The sequence below is a fragment of the Passer montanus genome, unplaced genomic scaffold, assembly GCF_014805655.1.
Source record: "Passer montanus isolate IOZ18808 unplaced genomic scaffold, ASM1480565v1 scaffold477, whole genome shotgun sequence".
Taxonomy (NCBI): Eukaryota; Metazoa; Chordata; class Aves; order Passeriformes; family Passeridae; genus Passer; species Passer montanus.
In genome coordinates, this window is record NW_024369674.1 from 2,535 (window position 1) to 20,729 (window position 18,195).

Genomic DNA, 18,195 nt, shown 5'->3' on the forward strand with positions numbered 1-18,195 from the left:
GACAGCTCAGGAAAACATGGTGGAGCTGGGTCAGGCCCTGGGCAGGGAGGAGAGGGCCGAGGCCGCACATGAAGCCCGGGTGAGAAGAGAGGCCAGGGTGGCTGCCAGCTGGGCATCCAGGTACACCATGGTGAGACAGCGGGTGGAGGCAGCCCTGGGGCTGCTGGAGCGCTTGGTGACCGCGTGTGACAAAGCCACTGCGTTCCCCCGAGAGCTGCAGCGCCTGCTCAGGGACACTGAGGCTGCCCTGGAGGGGACAAATGAGGCATCCCCCAATGTCCCTGAGGACTTGGTGGCCAAGGTGGCCAAGGCCGAGCGGCTGTGGGAGGCCAACGCCCGCCTGGTCAAGGATCACCTGCTGGGGACACTTCCAGACATCAAGTTCTATTTTGATGGTCGTCCTGCCAGCCTTAGTGCCTGTGGGGTGGCCGAGCGGTGCCAAAGAGCCATCGAGGACATCCCAAGGCTCGTTCAACAACCGGAGTATCCCCAGAGTGTCCCCGCCAGGTCCCCAGTGAGCGTGGAGCCCCAAGAGGTACAATGGGGAGCGGGGAGAGAGTGGGACAGAGGAGACATGGCGACGGAAGGGGGCAATGGATGTTGGAGGGTTGGAGGCACCCAGGGGGTGCACAAAGGGGCATGGCAGGAGCGGATGGACGGTCACAAAGGAGGGAGTGGCAGGAACAAGAGAGATGACAAAGGGGGGCAGGGGACACAGATAGGGGACAGTGAGGGATAGGTGGGACATGGCGGGAAGGGGACGGGAGGGCGGGCAAGTGGTGGCAGAGGGGACAGCAGTGGTGGCACAGCAGTGAGACCAGGTCCCTGACACATCCTCTGTCCCCTCTCCAGCTGTTCCCAGCCCTGCTGCAGCAACAAGTCACCGTGGTGGCCACCCTGGGCAAGCTGTTGGCCACCCTGCCCAGGCTGGAGGAGGAGATGCTGCCCGGGGTGGCAGAAGGGACAGCAGAGGACAGTAGAGGGTGGCAGGGGCTAGGAGTGTGGTGGCAGGGGGTGGCAGAGGGGACGAGAGGGTGACAAAAGGACAGAGGGGAGACAGCAGAGACGTCCAGGAAGAGGAAAAAGGGGACTTTGGGGGGGCACAGGGGCCACCCCAGGAGGCCACAAGTGCCACCAGGTCCCTGACACCTCCCCTCTCCTCTCCCTAGCTGTCCCTTTCACAGCTGCTGGAGACTCTGGTGTCCGTGGTGGCCACCCTGGGTGAGGTGGCAGCCACCGTGACCTGGCCATCCTGGGGCATGCGGCATTCTGAGCCCCCAAAGTCCCTGCACATGGCCCTGGGGAGATTCACCTCGAGACTCCGTGAGACCCTGGACCACGGCGGTGTCACCTCCCTGGGCAACTCTGGTGTCCCCTGCCTGCGACTAGCCTTGGCCACCCTTGGGGCCACCCCTGGGACTAGTCAGGCCAATGTGAGAGCCGTGGCCAGTGACTGGCGGGAGTCAGTGGCCAAGCTCGTGGACAGCTGCGACCAGCTGGCCAGGGAGGCCACCAAGCTCTGTGACACCTGCAGGAAGGTGGTCACGGACCAGCAGCTGATGGTGGCCCTGAACAAGAAGGAGGTGGCCTGCGAAATGGCCACGCACGATGCCCATGTAGCGGCAGCCACCAACGAGGCCATGGGAGAGGCCATGGCAGCCACCAGGCGGGCAATGCCAGCCACCAGGAGGGGACATTGGGCAGCAGTGGCCAAGGGCCCGCTGCAGCGCTTGGTGGCAACATGTCACAGAGCCACCTTGTTCAACTGGATTTTGGAGTGGCGGCTCAGGGACATCGAGGCCACCCTAAAAGGGACAAATGAGGTGTCCCCTGATGTTCTCCAGACCTCGGTCACCAAGGTGGCCGAGTTTGAGTGGCTGTGGGTGGCCAGCACCCGCCTGGCCAAGGATCACCTGCTGGGGACACTTGGGGTCATCGACAACATCCTCTTGAGTCCCTGTGGTGGCCACAGTATCTTTGATGTCCCCAGCAGACACACGGTGGCCAAGCGGTGCCAAAAAGCCATCGAGGACATCCCAAGGCTGCTGCGGAGACAGTGACGTCATCAGGGCAGTGACATCCCTGGGAAGACTTGTGGCCACTCGAGTGCCACCAGCTCCTCGTGTCATCAAAAGCCCTTCAAGTGCCACCAGTCTGGGACAGAACTGGTGCCACTGGATGGGTGGCACTGCCATGTCCCTGGTGCCACCTGTGCGGTGTCCCTGTGTCCCCGCAGTGTCCCTGGGGGTGGCCGAGGACGGTTACCTGCTGCTGGCCCTGCCCGTGGTGACTGCCAAGTGGTTTGGCGGGGGGAGAGGACCTCGCAGTGTCACCTGGCCACCAGCAGGCCATGGCCCTGCGGGGGGTGGGGCCTGGGAGGTGACATCACCTCGTCCTGCCCCTGTCCGGCAGGTGCCATTCCTTGGACATTCGCTCTGGCTCTGGGGGAGATCAAAGCGGCACTGAGAGACCAAAGGGACAATGGGAACGGTTGCCCTGATTGATGGATGGAAAAAGAGATTTGCCTTTGCAAATAATTGGGGCTTGGTGCATTAATTAATTAATTAATGCTGACATCCGCACCCCAGTGCCAGCGCCCCATTGTCCCCATACCAATGTCACCATCCTAGTGGCCCCATCCTCTCCCAGTGTCCCCATCCTGTCCCTGTCCCAGTGTCCCCATCCTGTCCCAGCATCCGTGTCCCTGTTCTATCCCAGTGTCCCGAGTTCAGTCTTACTGTCACCATCCCAGTGTCCCCAGCCCCATCCCAGTGCCACCAGTTCAATCCCAGTGTGCCCATCCCAGGGCTCCTATTTGTGTCCCAGTGTCCCCAGTTCCATCCCAGTGTCCCCACTTCTGTCCCACTGCCACCATCCCAGTGCCACCAGCCCAATGTCACCAATCCAGTCCCATCCCAGTGTCCCACATCCTGTCCCAGTGTCCCTGTCCCAGTGTTCCCAGTTGTGTCCCAGTGTCTCCAGTCCCATCGCAGTTCCAAAACAGCGAAAAAAAGGAAGAATTTACAAATTCTTCTCTCCTCACCAGAGAGTGAACACACGACACAATGGAACCGCAAGGAGAAATAAAATAAATTGGTTTAATGCACAAGATGGCGTGGAGGCAAGTCAAGGGTTAAAACCAAACAAAAGAACGTCTGAACTCACAAGAATGTCTGAATATGTACAAATGATTATCCCAGAATCACAGAATCACCAGGTGGAAGAGACCTCCAAGATCATCGTGTTCAACCCATGCCCTGACACCTCAACTGAACCCTGGCACCGAGTGCCACTTCCAGTCTTTTCTTAAACATACCCAGGGATGGTGACTCCACCACCTCCCCGGGCAGACCATTCCAGAACTTTATCACCCTTTCTGTGAAAAACTTCTTCCTAATATCCAAGCTATATTTCCCTTGGCACAGCTTGAGACTGTGTCCTCTGGTTCTGTCACTGCTGCCTGGAGAAAGAGACCAACCCCACCTCACTACAACCACCCTTCAGGAAGTTGTAGAGAGTGATGAGGTCACCTCTGAGCCTCCTTTTCTCCAGGCTAAACAACCCCAGCTCCATCAGTCGTCCCTCACAGGGCTTGTGTTCCAAGCTCCTCACCAGCCTCGTTGCCCTCCTCTGGACATGCCCAAGTGTCTCAACGTTCCTCCTAAACTGAGGGGCCCAGAACTGGACACAGCACTCAAGGTGTGGCCTCACCAGTGCTGAGTACAGGGGAAGAATGACCTCCCTGCTCCTGCTGGACACACAATTCCTGATCCAGAACAGGAGCCATTGGTCTTTTTGGCCAGCTGGGCACACTGCTGGCTCATGTTCAGCTGGCTGTTGACCAGCACCCCCAGGTCCTTTTCCCCTGGACAGCTTTCCAGCCACCCTTCCCCAGGTCTGGCACTGCCTGGGGTCATTGTGGCTGAAGGCAGGAGTGGGAAGCATGCTTTGTAGACCCTCTGCCTCTGAGGCTGGGAACAGGGATGGTGCAAAAGAGGTAACAACAGAGGATCTCTCAGAGATGGTGCAAAAGAAATAACAACAAATAGAGGATCTCTCACACACTTTAGTCTCACCAGCTGAGGCTGTCAGCTGGGATAAAACTTTTATTCTGGTCTAGCTCTAGATCCTGACAGTGCAGGTCTGATGTAGGATTGTTATGGTAGTTCAGTTAATCTGTGGAGTTATTACTGTGTCATTTCTACAGTCTGTGTTCCTCTGGTGTTAGTATCACATGTTACACACACTTTGATTTCAATTTCTCTACATCTTAAGAACAAAATATCATTCTTGTTGAAAGGTTATTCAATCTCCAGCATCACGCAACCCTGCTCCCAGCTCAAATGCCACTGGATGCTATGCTAACATAGATGACCAAAGGAGTGTTTTTGTGAAATATACCTCAAGGGCTTGATCCAGAACTTGTCAGTCCATGGATTTTCATTCAGATTGATGGTGCTGCTATGCTGCAGGATGTGCTCTGGCAGCTGCAGGACCCACTTCCAAATTTACTTCTGAAGGATCACTCCTGCAGCTTCAGTTGTTCCAGAATGTGTAAACAATATTTACTGAATAGGCCACTAAATTGTAAATGAATAAATTAAAGTGTTCACTAAACACAGGGGATTCACAGATCTACATATCAGCATTTGGTCCACATACTCTGGATTTGATATATGCAGATAAATGCAAACTGTGTGAAAAAAAACCCATAGTTTTTCTTGATTTCTGGCAAAAACACACACAACATGTTTTATTGTTTATCTATTCATTTATGTGGACATACATGTTTGGCATCAATGAAAGGACACTAATCTGAGCCTCGAGATGAACTGCTGGCAGATTAGCAGCTGATTGATGATGCTACACCCTCCGGCAAGTTTTCTCATTTTCACAGCTCTCGTTTCTCTCTCTCTTGTTTTCATCCCCAGCCTATAGCACTGCAGGGGGTTATTGTGGCCAAAATGTAGAACTCGGCACTTGGATTTATTAAACTTCATCCTGTTCAACTCTGCCTATCCATTCAACCATTCCAAGTCTGTCTGCAGAGCCCTCCTACCTTCCAACAGATGGACACACAAACTCCCAGCTTAGTGTTGTCTGCAAATTTACTAATGAAAGACTCAATACCCTCATCCATGTCGTCTATAAAAATGTTAAATAGAACTGGTCCCAGCACAGACCCCTAAGGGACAGCACTGGTGACTGGCTGCCAGCTGGATGCAGCACTGCTCACCACCACTCTCTGGGCCGGCCATGCAGCCAGTTCTGAACCCAGCAAAGAGTGCTCCTGTCCAAGCCATGGGCTGTAGTTTTCCAGGAATGTGCTGTGGGAGACAGTGTCAAAGGCCTTGCCGGAGTCCAGGTACACAACATCCACAGCCTTTCATCCTGCCCTCCTGCACCACATCCAGGGCCCCCACACCTCATCCAACCCCCTGCACCTCATCCAATACCCTGCATCGCTGTCGGAATCCAGGACATCTCTCTGGATGCCCTGGATGGCTCAAAGCCCTTGCAGGGGCTCGGAGACCCTGGCAGGAAGCCAAAGACACCTGGAAATTCAATCTTAATTCATGGAGCAAATTATCAACTTTATGTGGAGAATTCCAAGTCACAAAAGTTTGAGTAGAATACTAGTAACAATCACAGAGTGAAGAAAAACTTTTAGAACACTGTACAGGGGGGTTTTGAACTTTGTACAAGGAGGTTTAGAATTCTGTACATAAGATTCTGGAGTTCCAAGATGGAGGGATTTAAGCATACCCTATCCTTCTCCTTTTTTCTCCCTAGCATCCATGTTCAAGATGATGTTAGCATTCACAAATTAGTTTAGAGCAGAAAGTCACTATCTAACATAAGTGATAAGTATTAGAACATTATTGTAAACACAGTATACGTAGTTTTTAATAAAAAAAATAACACCAGCCCAAGAAGCAGTGCACCTCAGACCGACCTAAAAACAGACCTTAGCAGACCAAACAAAAAATGTTTGAAATAAAGAAATAATAAACAACCTTGAGAATGTGAACCGAAGACTTCTCGACTCTTTCTTCAGCTGCTGGGTTGGGGAAAAGAGACTTTTAACAGAGACGCACCTCGGGATCTTCCCAATCACACCAACCAGACCAGACCAAAGGAGATCCCGAGACACCGCAGCCTGCAGCCGGTTCATCAGCAGTGGTGCCTGCAGTGCTGGCCAGGAATGCCCCGCTGCTGGCTCCACCGCCTCCAGCCAGCCCAGCTCCCATCCGGGATGTGAGCTGTGGTGCTGAAGAAGATCCCCGGCCTGCCCTGCCACTCCCAGCTGTCCTACTCCCTGCTGTTTCCCTCAGGTCACCAGGGAACAGGGACAGGGACAGCAGCGAGCACCCACAGCCTGTCCCTCAGCAGGGGTGTGCTCTCACACCTGGGCACCAGCCTGACCGTACTGCAAAATCTAAAGGTCAACATTCCCTGGAACCAGCACCTTCCCTGCCGTGCCTTGGGGCACCGCGTGTGTTCTGCTCTCATTCACAGGGTGGGAGGAGCAGGGTCCCGAGAGGCTGTGCCCTGGTCCATGCCCAGGAGTGTGGTATTTTCAGAGTCCCCCATCATTGGGAGGAATGATGAATCTGACTCCATGTTCTTAGAAGGTTAATTTATTATGTTACTATATTATATTAAAGAATACTATAGTAAAACTGTACTGAAGAATAGAGAATGGATACTTACAGAAGGCTAAAAGATAAAAATGAAAAACTTGTGACTCTCTCCAGAGCCCCAACAGAATTTGGTCATTAAGTCAAAATGATTCACACGAAACCAACGAAACATGAACCTGTTGATAAACAATGTCCAAACCACATTCCAAAGCAGCAAAACACAGGAGAAGCAAATGAGATAATATTGTTTTCCTTTTTCTCTGAGGTGTCTCAGCTTCCCAGGGGAAGAATCTTGGGCAAGGGAATTTTTCCTGAAAATATGATGATGACACAGGAGGAGTGAGGGAAGGGCGAAATGCCGGGGGGATTGCTGAGACGTTTGTGCCCTGGTCCATGCCCAGGAGTGTGGTATTTTCAGAGTCCCCCATCATTGGGAGGAATGATGAATCTGACTCCATGTTCTTAGAAGGTTAATTTATTATGTTACTATATTATATTAAAGAATACTATAGTAAAACTGTACTGAAGAATAGAGAATAGATACTTACAGAAGGCTAAAAGATAAAAATGAAAAACTTGTGACTCTCTCCAGACCCCCGACAGAGTTTGGTCATTAAGTCAAAACGATTCACATGAAACCAATGAAGCATGCACCTGTTGATAAACAATGTCCAAACCACATTCCAAAGCAGCAAAACACAGGAGAAGCAAATGAGATAATATTGTTTTCCTTTTTCTCTGAGGTGTCTCAGCTTCCCAGGGGAAGAATCCTGGGCAAGGGAATTTTTCCTGAAAATATGATGATGACACAGGAGGAGTGAGGGAAGGGCGAAATGCCGGGGGGATTGCTGAGACGTTGGCTGCTTGGTGGGGGTGGGTGGTGAAGGAGAAGGCAGAAGTGAATCACTCATCTGGGGATGGGCACAGGCTGTCCCAGGGACCCCAGATCCAGGTGCCCCAAATGACACCAGTGCAAAGCTGGGGGAAGGGAACGAGCCGAATGAATCTGGGCTCGGCAGTGGCGGTGTCACCACCCTGCCCACACGGTCTGTGTCCCTTGGCCTGCCCGCCAGGGCCGGGTCTCCCATCTTGCCCACCACGTCTGGGTCCCACTGCCCGCGGCTGCTGCTGGCCTTCTGAAGAAAAAATGAAAATAATAATAAAAAAAGTAATTAAAAGGAGGGGGAAAGAACTACCATCTTCACTGACAGCTCATAGTGCCAGAAGACCATGAGCCAGCCTCAGCCCAAATGGTTGAATTAAAGGCTCTGGCTATGGCATTCTAGAGATTTTCTCAGCACTTCTGAGTTTGATAACAGTTTTACACAGAAAGGTAATCCTGAATACCATCCAGTTTGAGCTTGGGCTGTGGCCAGGTCCTTACTCTACCTGGGTGTGGATGATTGAAAATCTCGAGATCTCCTCTGGTCCGGTCTGGTTGGGAAGATCCTGAGGTGTGTCTTTGTTAAAAGTCTCTTCTCCCCAACCCAGCAGCCGAAGAAGGAGTCGAGAAGTCTTCGGTTGTCATTCTCAAGGTTGTTTATTATTTATCTCAAACATTTTCTGTCTGGCCTGCCAAGGTCTGTTCTGCAGGTCTGTCCGAGGCACACTCTCCGTCTCTTGGGCTGGTGCTATCTTTTATACTAAAAACTACATATACTATGTTTACAATTATGTTCCAATACCTATCACCTATGTTAGACAGTGACTTTCTACTCTAAACCAATCTGTGAATGCCAACATCATCCTGAACATGGATGCCAGGGAGAAGAAAGAAGGACAGGGCACACCCAAATCCCTCCATCTTGGAACCCCTGACCCCCAAGTACAGAGTTCCAAATCCCCTGTACAAGGTTGAAAACCCCCCTGTACAGTGCTCCAAAATTTTTCCCTTCACCCTGTGATTGCTACTACTATGCTACTTAAACTTTTGTGATTCGGACATCTCCATATAAAGTTGGCAATTTGCTCCATGGGTTGAGATTGAATTTCCAGGTGTCTTTGGCTTCGGGCCAGGGTCTCCGAGCCCCTGCAAGGGCTTTGAGCCATCCAGACGGGATTCTGAATGTGGGTAATGACAGAGAACCCATAGTAAAAGACCCTTGAGTTCCTTCTCAGGAATTTCCACAGGATATGTGGCCGTCACACGCTGTAGGGCGGACAAGATGCTAAGTTGCTCTTGGGAATAAGCTCCCACCATGTTCTTAATTTTGACCCCTCATACAAAAACCTGAGTCATCTGCAAAATCAATCTGGAGGTTTTCCTGGACATCGGCCAGCAGATCTCAGGTGAGGAACTCCCAGGCGCCTTCCATGTTTCCTCCTTTCCTGGTCGAGATTGAAGTGACTTGTCTCAGCAGAGGTCAAGTTGTCTGTTCAGGAATCTTTCTCCAATGGTGTGCCTCTTCTCTGGCTGGGATTTGACATCTCATGTTCAGTGGCCTGGGCAGGCAAGCCCATGGCGACCCAGGGAAGCCAGTGTCAGAGTCTCTGTGGTCAAGATGACCCCAAGGTGTTGGAAAGTCTCTTTTTTCCCAGTCCTGCGATCAAAGAAGGAGTCGGAATTCCTCAGCTCTGGTTTCTAGGTTGTTTATTTTTCCTTATCTATAACATTCTTTCTCTGACCTGTTGAGTGGCACACTGACCACCTTCAGGACAGTGTTATCTTTTTAAACTAAAAACTACATGTACTTTATTTACAATAATTTTTCAATACCTATCACCTATGTCAAAGAGTCTGCCTCTAAACCAATCTAAAACTGCCACCATCACAGCAGAAGATGGAGGACAAGAAGGAGGAGAAAGACAGAACAAGCCCAGATTCCTCCATCTTGCCTCTTGAACCCCCATTCTAAAAACCCCAAAATTCTGCATTTTCTACCTGTGACAAATTCATATCATTCTATTCAAACTCTTGTGGCTTGTACATCTTCATGCAAAGTTGGTAGCTTTTTCCATGGGCTAAACTCAAAGACACAGGTGTTTTTGACCCTGTGCCAAGGTCTCTGAGCCCCCTGCCAGGGTCTTGAGTCCTCCAGGGCAGCCAGAGGAGTGTCCTGGGTTCTGACAAATCATAACTCATAGAATGGTATCAGCCCATTGGGAGATGCTCCGCCCAGGGGGAGGAGCTCAGCATCCCCACCTGGATATAATCTGGGCTTTGGGACAGGACAGGCAGCCCTTACCCACTGGTTTCCAGAGGACAAGAGCTACCAGATCTTTTCTATGGGATCACCACTTCAGCAAGACCATTTCATCTGGACTGCTACCACCACCGCCCTAACTAGCAGCGTGTCAGGTTGTATTCTGACTCTGTCAGTGGTTTCATTTTGTACTATTACATATATTTTGGGGTTTTTTCCCTTTTCCTAATAAATTGTGTTTCTGCCTTGGAGTTTCTCACTGGTTTTGCTTTTAAACCAAAACAATTTGCCACTGGCGATGGTTGTTTGGCTTGATTGACCAATTGGATCCACCTGTGTGTTGTGACTGTCAGACAAGGGTAATGGGTTTCTCTTAGTAGTAAAATATGGTATAACAAAGCGATTGATCCGCCTGCTGCAATCATGGAGCCAATGCTCATTATTTCCAAGTGGGGACCACTGCTATGATAAGGACTGATGATTTTTCTTTCATCACTGGACAGTCCTTTTTCCAATGTCCCCATTTCTTACAGGATGCGCTCTGGTCCTTCTCCACAAGGGAAGCTTTCTTGGGTGACTTTTCCTGAGCTGCTTTCCTCCTAGGTTGGGATTAACTCTTTCAGTGGAGCCCCTTCTCAAAATACCTTTCAGGCAACATCCAGGAGTTTATCTCTGTCTTAAACTCCCTTCATCTTTGCTTTTTATATCATTTGAAACCTGATCCACACAGAACAAAACCAGCTGTGCTTTACCATCAGCTGGTTCAGGATCTAGATCAGTATATTTGATGGCAGTTTGTCCTCAATTGTTTAAAAAAATCAGTGGGAGATTCATCATAATTTGGCCCTGTTTGGTAAAGCTTTGACCAATTTACAGCTTTAGAGACCCCATGTTTTAACCCACACATCACGAGGCTTTGATATCATTTTAATTTTGCCATCTGTTCGGGTGTATTTGCATCCCACGAAGAACTGGTGACAGCTGAGGGGGTCTTGGTGACACGAAGAGCTGGTGGCACTCGAGGAGCTGGTGGCACTCAGGGAGGTGGTGACACTTGAGGGACTCTTGGTGACATGAGGAGCTGGTGGCACTCAAGGAACTGGTGGCACTTGAGGGAGCTGGTGGCATTTGAGGAGCTCTTGGTGAAACGAGGAGCTGGTGGCACTCGAGGAACTGGTGACATTTGAGGGGGTCTTGGTGACATGAGGAGCTGATGGCACTTGAGGAACTGGTGGCACTTGGGGAGCTGGTGGCACTTGAGGGGCTCTTGGTGACACGAGGAGCTGGTGGCACTTGAGGAACTGGTGGCACTTGAGGGGCACTTGGTGACATGAGGGGCTGGTGGGACTGAAGTGTCCACAACTTTCTCCAGTGACATCACTGCCCTAATGATTTCACACCGGAGACATCACTGTCCCCACAGCATGTCACTGTGATATTTCATGTAAAATCCCTTTGCCAGGATTTTTTCTCCTGGCAAGCTTCAGCTTCTCCATGTTGTGCTGCTTTGGAATGCGGTTTGGAGAATTGTTTATCCAAACATGTGAATTGTTTTCAATTAATGGCCAATCAAAACCAGCTGTGTCGGACTCTCTGCTCTTTTCTACCTTTCTGATGTATCCTTTTGATATTTCTTTAGTATAGTTTTAGCATCGCGTATTTAATATAATATAATATCATAAAACAATAAATCATCCTGAAAAATGGAGTCGGATTCTTATCTCTTCTCTCATCCTGGGACCTACAAACACCACCACAACAGCAGCCTCGGGATGTCCTCGATGGCTTTTTGGCACTGCTCGTCTACTGTGCGGCTGCCGGGGCCACCGGGGCCGCCATGGTCACCACAGGGACTCAAGAGGATGTTGTCGATGACCCCAAGTGTCCCCAGCAGGTGATCCTTGGCCAGGCGGGCGCTGGCCACCCACAGCCACTCAAACTCGGCCACCTTGGCCACTAAGGCCTGGAGGACATCAGGGGATACCTCATTTGTCCCCTTCAGGATGGCCTTGATGTCCTTGAGCCGGCACTCCATGTTCCAGTTGAATAAGGTGGCTTTGTCACACATGGCCACCAAACGCTGCAGTGGCCCCAGGGCCACCTCGGCCCAATGTCCCCTCCTGGTGGCCGCCACAGCCTCTCCCATGGCCTCGTTGGTGGCTGCCACCACCTGGGCATCGTGTGTGGCCATTTCCCGGGCCACCTCCTCCTTGTCCCGGGCCACCATCAGCTGCTGGTCTGTGACCACCTTCCTGCAGGTGTCACGGAGCTTGGTGGCTTCCCTGGCCAGCTGGTCCCAGCAGTCCACAAGCCTGGCCACCAACTCCCGCCAGGCGCTGGCCACGGCTCTCACATTGGCCTGGGTGGTCCCAGAGGCTGTCCTGAGGGCGGCCAGGGCCCGGCCCAGGGAGGGGATACCAGAGTTGCCCAGAGAGGTGACATCACCGTGGTCCAGGATCTTACAGAGGCTCCGGGTGAAGTTCTTCAGGTCCTCATGCAGGGTGTCTGGGGACTCGTGCAGGAACTTGCCCCTGTGTGGCCCGGTCACAGTGGCCACCACCTCGCCCAGGGTGGCCACCACGGCCACCAGCGCATGCAGATGCGGAGGGGACACCTGGGGAGGGGACAGAGAAGGTGTCAGGGACCTGGTGGCACTTGTAGCTTCCTGCAGTGGCCATTGTGCCATCAAGGGATCACCTTTGCCACTCAGTCCCTTTGTCATTCTTCAGGTCCTCATGCAGGGTGTCTGGGGACTCGTGCAGGAACTTGCCCCTGTGTGGCCCGGTCACAGTGGCCACCACCTCGCCCAGGGTGGCCACCACGGCCACCAGCGCATGCAGATGCGGAGGGGACACCTGGGGAGGGGACAGAGAAGGTGTCAGGGACCTGGTGGCACTTGTAGCTTCCTGCAGTGGCCATTGTGCCATCAAGGGATCACCTTTGCCACTCAGTCCCTTTGTCAGCATTTTGTCTCCACTGCCACCCCTCACAAGCCCCCCTGTCCCTTCCCCTCCTTGTGTCCCCCCATTTCCATTGCTCCCCCCCTCACAGTGGCCCCCCCCATACCAGTGTCCCTTCTGTCCCCCTCTGCCCCCTGTCCCACCTCTCGTGGCTCCATGCTGACTGGGGACACCTCGGGGATGCTCTGGGGACACTCCGGGGGTCGAAGGAGCCTTGGGATGTCCTCGGTGGCTCTTCGGCACCGCTCGGCCACTCCACAGCCACTGGGGCTGGCGGGACGACCAGTGAAATAGAACTCGATGATGCTGTCAACTGTCCCCAGCAGGTGATTCTTGGCCAGGTGGGCGTTGGCCTCCAACAGCCGCTCGGCCATGGCCACTTTGGGCACCAAGTCTTCAGGGACATCGGGGGATGCCACATTTATCCCCTCCAGGGCAGCCTTGATGTCCTTGAGCAGATGCTGCAGCTCCCGGGGGAGGGCGGTGGCTTCGTCACACGCGGCCACCAAGCGCTCCAGCAGTCCCAGGGCCGCCTCCAGCCGCTGTGTCACCCTGGTGGCTGTGGTTGCCTCGCTGGCAGCCTCCCTGGCCTCTTCCCTCACCTCGGCTTTATGCCCAGCCACCACCTCTGCCCCCTCCTCTGCACCTGGGGTCTCACCCAGCTCCGCCATGTTTTCGTGAGCTGTCCCATCACGGGCAGCCTCCTCCTGCAGCTCCCTGGCCTGGGAGGTAGCCTCCCTGTGGGCCACCTCATTGACCACCCTCCTGCAGGTGTTGCGGAGCTTGGTGGCTGCCCTGGCCCGCTGGGCCCAGCCGTTAACAAGCCCAGACACCGACCTGTGCCAGTGGCAGGCTGTCAATCTTACATGGACCTGGGTTGTCCATGGGATGTTCTTCCACGCAGCCAGGGCTTGGATTATGCTGGTAGGAGGGTCATCATCATCATCAAAGATGACATTGCGGTACCACCAGGTGTCATCAATGCGGTACAGGGTGTCCTGGAACTCCTTGGTGAATTCCTCCAGGTCCCAGTACAGGCATGTTGGGGACATGAGCAGCCGCATCATCTCATCCACCCTGGGCAGGGTGGCCAGCAGCTCACCCAGGATGGCCACCACAGTAACCTGTGGCTGCAGCAAGGCCGGGGACAACTGGGGAGAGGACAGGGAAAGTGTCAGGGACCTGGTGGCACTTACAGCCTCCTGGGGTGGCCCCATACTCCCAAGGGGTTCCCTTTGCCCCCTCAGTCCTTTTGTCACACTCTTGTTCCCTCTGCCATCCCCTGCCCCTCCCCACATAGCTCCTTCTGCCCCCTGCCCCTCTGCTGTCTCCTCTGCTACCCCCTGCCCCTCTGCTGTCCCCTCTGCCACCCACTACCACCACACTCGTAGCCTCTGCCATAGCTGCTGTCCCCTCTGACACCCCCCGTGTCCCCCGTCCCCAATGCCCCAGCTTCCCGTGTCCCCTTTCCCTCTTTGTCACCCCCCCGCCAATCCCTCCTCCCCTTTTGCGACCCCGTCCCCCTCCACACACTCTTGTTCCCTCTGCCATCCCCTGCCCCTCCCCACATAGCTCCTTCTGCCCCCTGCCCCTCTGCTGTCTCCTCTGCTACCCCCTGCCCCTCTGCTGTCCCCTCTGCCACCCACTACCACCACACTCGTAGCCTCTGCCATAGCTGCTGTCCCCTCTGACACCCCCCGTGTCCCCCGTCCCCAATGCCCCAGCTTCCCGTGTCCCCTTTCCCTCTTTGTCCCCCCCCCGCCAATCCCTCCTCCCCTTTTGCGACCCCGTCCTCTTCCACCACCCACCGTTTCCCCTCCATCCCTCATTGCCCCCTTAACCCCCCACCTTGTCCCCTCCCCCCACCACGTGTCCCCTCTGTCCCCCTCTCCCATCGCACCTCTTGGAGCTCCATGCTCACTGAGGACAGCTTGGGGACACTCTGGGGACGCTCCGGGGCTTGAAGGAGCCTTGGGATGTCCTCGGTGGCTCTTCGGCACCGCTCGGCCACCCTGTGGCAGCGGGGGCTGTCGGGACCACAGCGGAAATAGCAGTCGATTATGTCCTCAAGTGTTCCTCCCAGATGATCCTTGGCCAGCCGGACGTTGGCCTCCCACAGCCACTCAGTCACAGCCACCTTGGCCACCAAGTCCTCAGGGACATTTGGGGATACCTCATTTGTCCCCTTCACGGCAGCCACGATGTCCCCAACCCTGCGCTGCAGCTCCCGGGGGAAGGCGGTGGCTTCGTCACACGCGGCCACCAAGCGCTGCAGCAGCCCCAGGGCCGCCTCCGCCCGCTGTCTCATCTTGGTGTCCCTTGCTGCCCAGCTGGCAGCCATCCTGGCCTCTTCTCTCACCCAGGCTTCATGCCTGGCCACCACTGCGGCCCCCTCCTCCTCACCTGGGCCCTGACCCAGCTCCACCATGTTTTCCTGAGCTGTCCCATCACGGGCAGCCTTGTCCTGCAGCTTCGTGGCCCGGGCGGTGCTGGTGGCCTCCCTGTCGGATGCCTCTGTGACCACCTCCCTGCAGGCATTGTGGAGCTCGGTGGCTGCCCTGACCAGCTCGGCCCAGCTGTTCACAAGCACAGCCACCGACCCCTGCCACTCGCTGGCCACCAGTGTCACATGGTTCTGGGGGGTCCATGGGGTGCTCTCACAGGTGGCCAAGGCCCGCCTCAGGGGGGTCGGAGGGTCATCATCACCAGAGGTGACATTGCGGTGCCACCAGATGTCATCAGTGCAGTACAGAGTGGCCCGGAGATCCCTGATAAATTCCTCCAGGTCCCAGTACAGGCACCTTAGGAACAGCAGCATCATCTCGTCCAGACTGGGCAGGGTGGCCAGCAGCTCGCCCAGGATGGCCACCACGGTGATCTGTGGCTGCAGCAGGGCTGGGGACAGCTGGGGAGGGGACAGGGGAGGTGTCAGGGACCTGGTGGCACTTGTGGCAACCTGAGGTGGACCCCTGCCCCTGAAGGATCCCCTTTGTCCCCTCCATCCCTTTGTCAACCTCTTGTTCCCTCTGCCCCTACCCCCGTAGCTCCTCCTGCCCCACTGCTGTCCCCCTACCACCACACTCATAGCCCCTGCCACTCCCCGCTATCCCCTTTGTCATCCCCCTACAGCCCTCATGTCCCCCACCACCGTGTCCCCCCATCACCCACTGCCCCCTGCCTACCATGTCCCCACCCCCTCTGTCACCTCCCCCCTTCCTGCCGCTTCCCTGTCCCCTTCAAGATTCCCTGTCCCCTCCTACCACCCCCCATGTCCCCCCCATACCCCATTGCCTCCTCCCCATCAAATGTCCCACTCTGTCCCCCCCTCCCCCCATCGCACCTCTTGAAGCTCCATGTTCACTGGTGAATCCTTGGAGACACCTTGAGGGCACTCTGGGGGTCGAAGGAGCCTTGAAATGCCCTCAGTGGCTCTTTGGCACCGCTTGGCCACCCCACAGGCGGTGTTGGGACCACAACTGAAATACAGGTTGATGGTGTCATCAAGTGTCCCCTCCAGATGATCCTTAGCCAGGCGGGCGTTGGCCTCCCACAGCCGCTCAGCCACGGCCACCTTGGCAACCAAGTCCTCAGGGACATTGGGGGATGCTTCATTTGTTCCATCCAGGGCGGCTTTGATGTCCCCAACCCTGCGCTGCAGCTCCCGGGGGAGGGCGGTGGCTTCGTCACACGCGGCCACCAAGCGCTCCAGCAGCCCCAGGGCCACCTCCACCCGCTGTCTCACCGTGGTGGCCCTTGTTGCCTTCCTGAGCAGGCGCTGCAGCGCCTGGGGGAGCGCAGTGGCTTCGTGACACGCGGCCACCAAGCGCTCCAGCAGCCCCAGGGCCGCCTCCGCCCGCTGTCTCACCGTGGTGGCCCTTGTTGCCTTGTTGATAGCCACCCTGGCCTCTCTCCTCACCTGAGCTTCATGCCTGGCCACCACCTCGGCCCCCTCCTGCCTGCCCAGGGCCTGACCCAGCTCCACCATGTTTTCCTGAGCTGTCCCATCATGGGCAGCCTTGTCCTGCAGCCGCCTGGCCCAGGCGGTGGCCATTCTATATCCTGCCTCAGTGGCCACCTCCCTGCAGGTGTTGCGGAGCTTGGTGGCCGCCCCGGCCTGCTGGGCCCAGCTGTCCACAAGAGCATCCACCAACTCGTGCCAGTGCCAGGCCTCCACTGTCACGTGGAACCAGGTGGTCCATGGGGTGCTCTCGTAGGCAGCCAGGGCGCGGCTCAGGGAGGTCGGAGGCTCATCACCATCACAGGTGACACTGCGATGCCACCAGGTGCCATTAATGCGGTACAGGGTGGCCCGGAGATCCTTGCAAAATTTCTTCAGGTCCGAGTACAGGCGCAATGGGGACACGAGCATCTTCATCTCGTCCAGCCTGGGCAGGGTGGCCAGCAGCTCGCCCAGGGTGGCCACCACAGTGACCGGCGGGTGCAGCAGGGCCGGGGACAGCTGGGGAGGGGACAGGGGAGGTGTCAGGGACCTGGTGGCACTTGTGGCCTCCTGCGGTGGCCCCGGGGTCCCTTTTTCCCTTTGTCCACCCACCCCGAGGGCTCTGCTGTCCCCTATGTCCCTTTGTCATCCCCCTGACCCCTGTGCCACCCCCCACTGTCGCCCCCGCGTGCCCCCCATCCTCTACTGTCCCCTCCCTCCCATCGCACCTCTTGGGGCTCCATGCTCCCTAGGTTCTGAGGGAGAATGGGGGCTCTTGAGGGGATTTGGGATGTCCTGAGGGGATTTGGGGGGTGTGAGGGAAAACTGGGGCTCGTGAGGGGGTTTGGGGAATTCTGAGGGGATGTGGAGGGTCCTGAGGGGGTTTGGGGTTCCTGAGGGAGAATTGGGGGTTCTGAGAGAGAACTGGGGAGATCTGAGAGGATCTGGGGGGGTCTTGAGTGGATTTGTGGGTCCTGAGGAGGTTTGGAGGGGTCATGAAGGGGTTTGGGGGCACTGAGGGGATGTGAGGGTATTTTGGGGGCATCTGAGGGAGAATTGAGGGTCCTGAAGGGGTTTCGGGTGGATTTTGGGGAGTTCTGAGGGAGAATTGAGGGTCCTGAAGGGGTTTGGGGGGAATTCAGGGGGTCCTGAGGGAGAATTGGGGTTGTGAGAGGATTTGAGGGGGATTTTGGGGAGTCCTGAGGGTGTTTGGGGGGTCCTGAGGGGATTTTAGGGGGTCCTGAGGGGATTTTGAGGTTCCTGCAGAAATTTAGTGGGGATGTTGAAGGGTCGTGAGGGGATTTTGGGGGATCCCAACTGGGTTTTGTACATTTTGAAGAAATCTGGGGGAATTTTGGGGGGTCCTTGACTGGATTTCGGGGTTCATAACTGAATTTTGGGGGTTCTGGGCTGATTTTGGGGGTCCCTGACCAGAGTTATGGGGGATTTGGGGTAATTTTGGGGTCCCTGCCATGATTTTGAGGATTCCTAATGGGATTTTGGGGTCT

At 55.1% G+C, this 18,195-nt stretch overlaps 1 protein-coding gene across 1 annotated transcript; it reads right to left on the minus strand.

Annotated features, from left to right (window-relative positions):
* Positions 1-12,480: 12,480 nt before the first annotated feature.
* On the minus strand, positions 12,481-17,434 carry LOC120508530. Its single transcript, XM_039722214.1, has 5 exons — positions 17,416-17,434; positions 16,088-17,206; positions 14,648-15,652; positions 12,891-13,898; positions 12,481-12,642 (listed from the first exon to the last, which is right to left on the minus strand). Exons 1-5 carry the CDS (start codon positions 17,428-17,430, stop codon positions 12,481-12,483), a joined length of 3,309 nt encoding a protein of 1,102 aa, XP_039578148.1. The 5' UTR covers positions 17,431-17,434.
* Positions 17,435-18,195: the final 761 nt, after the last annotated feature.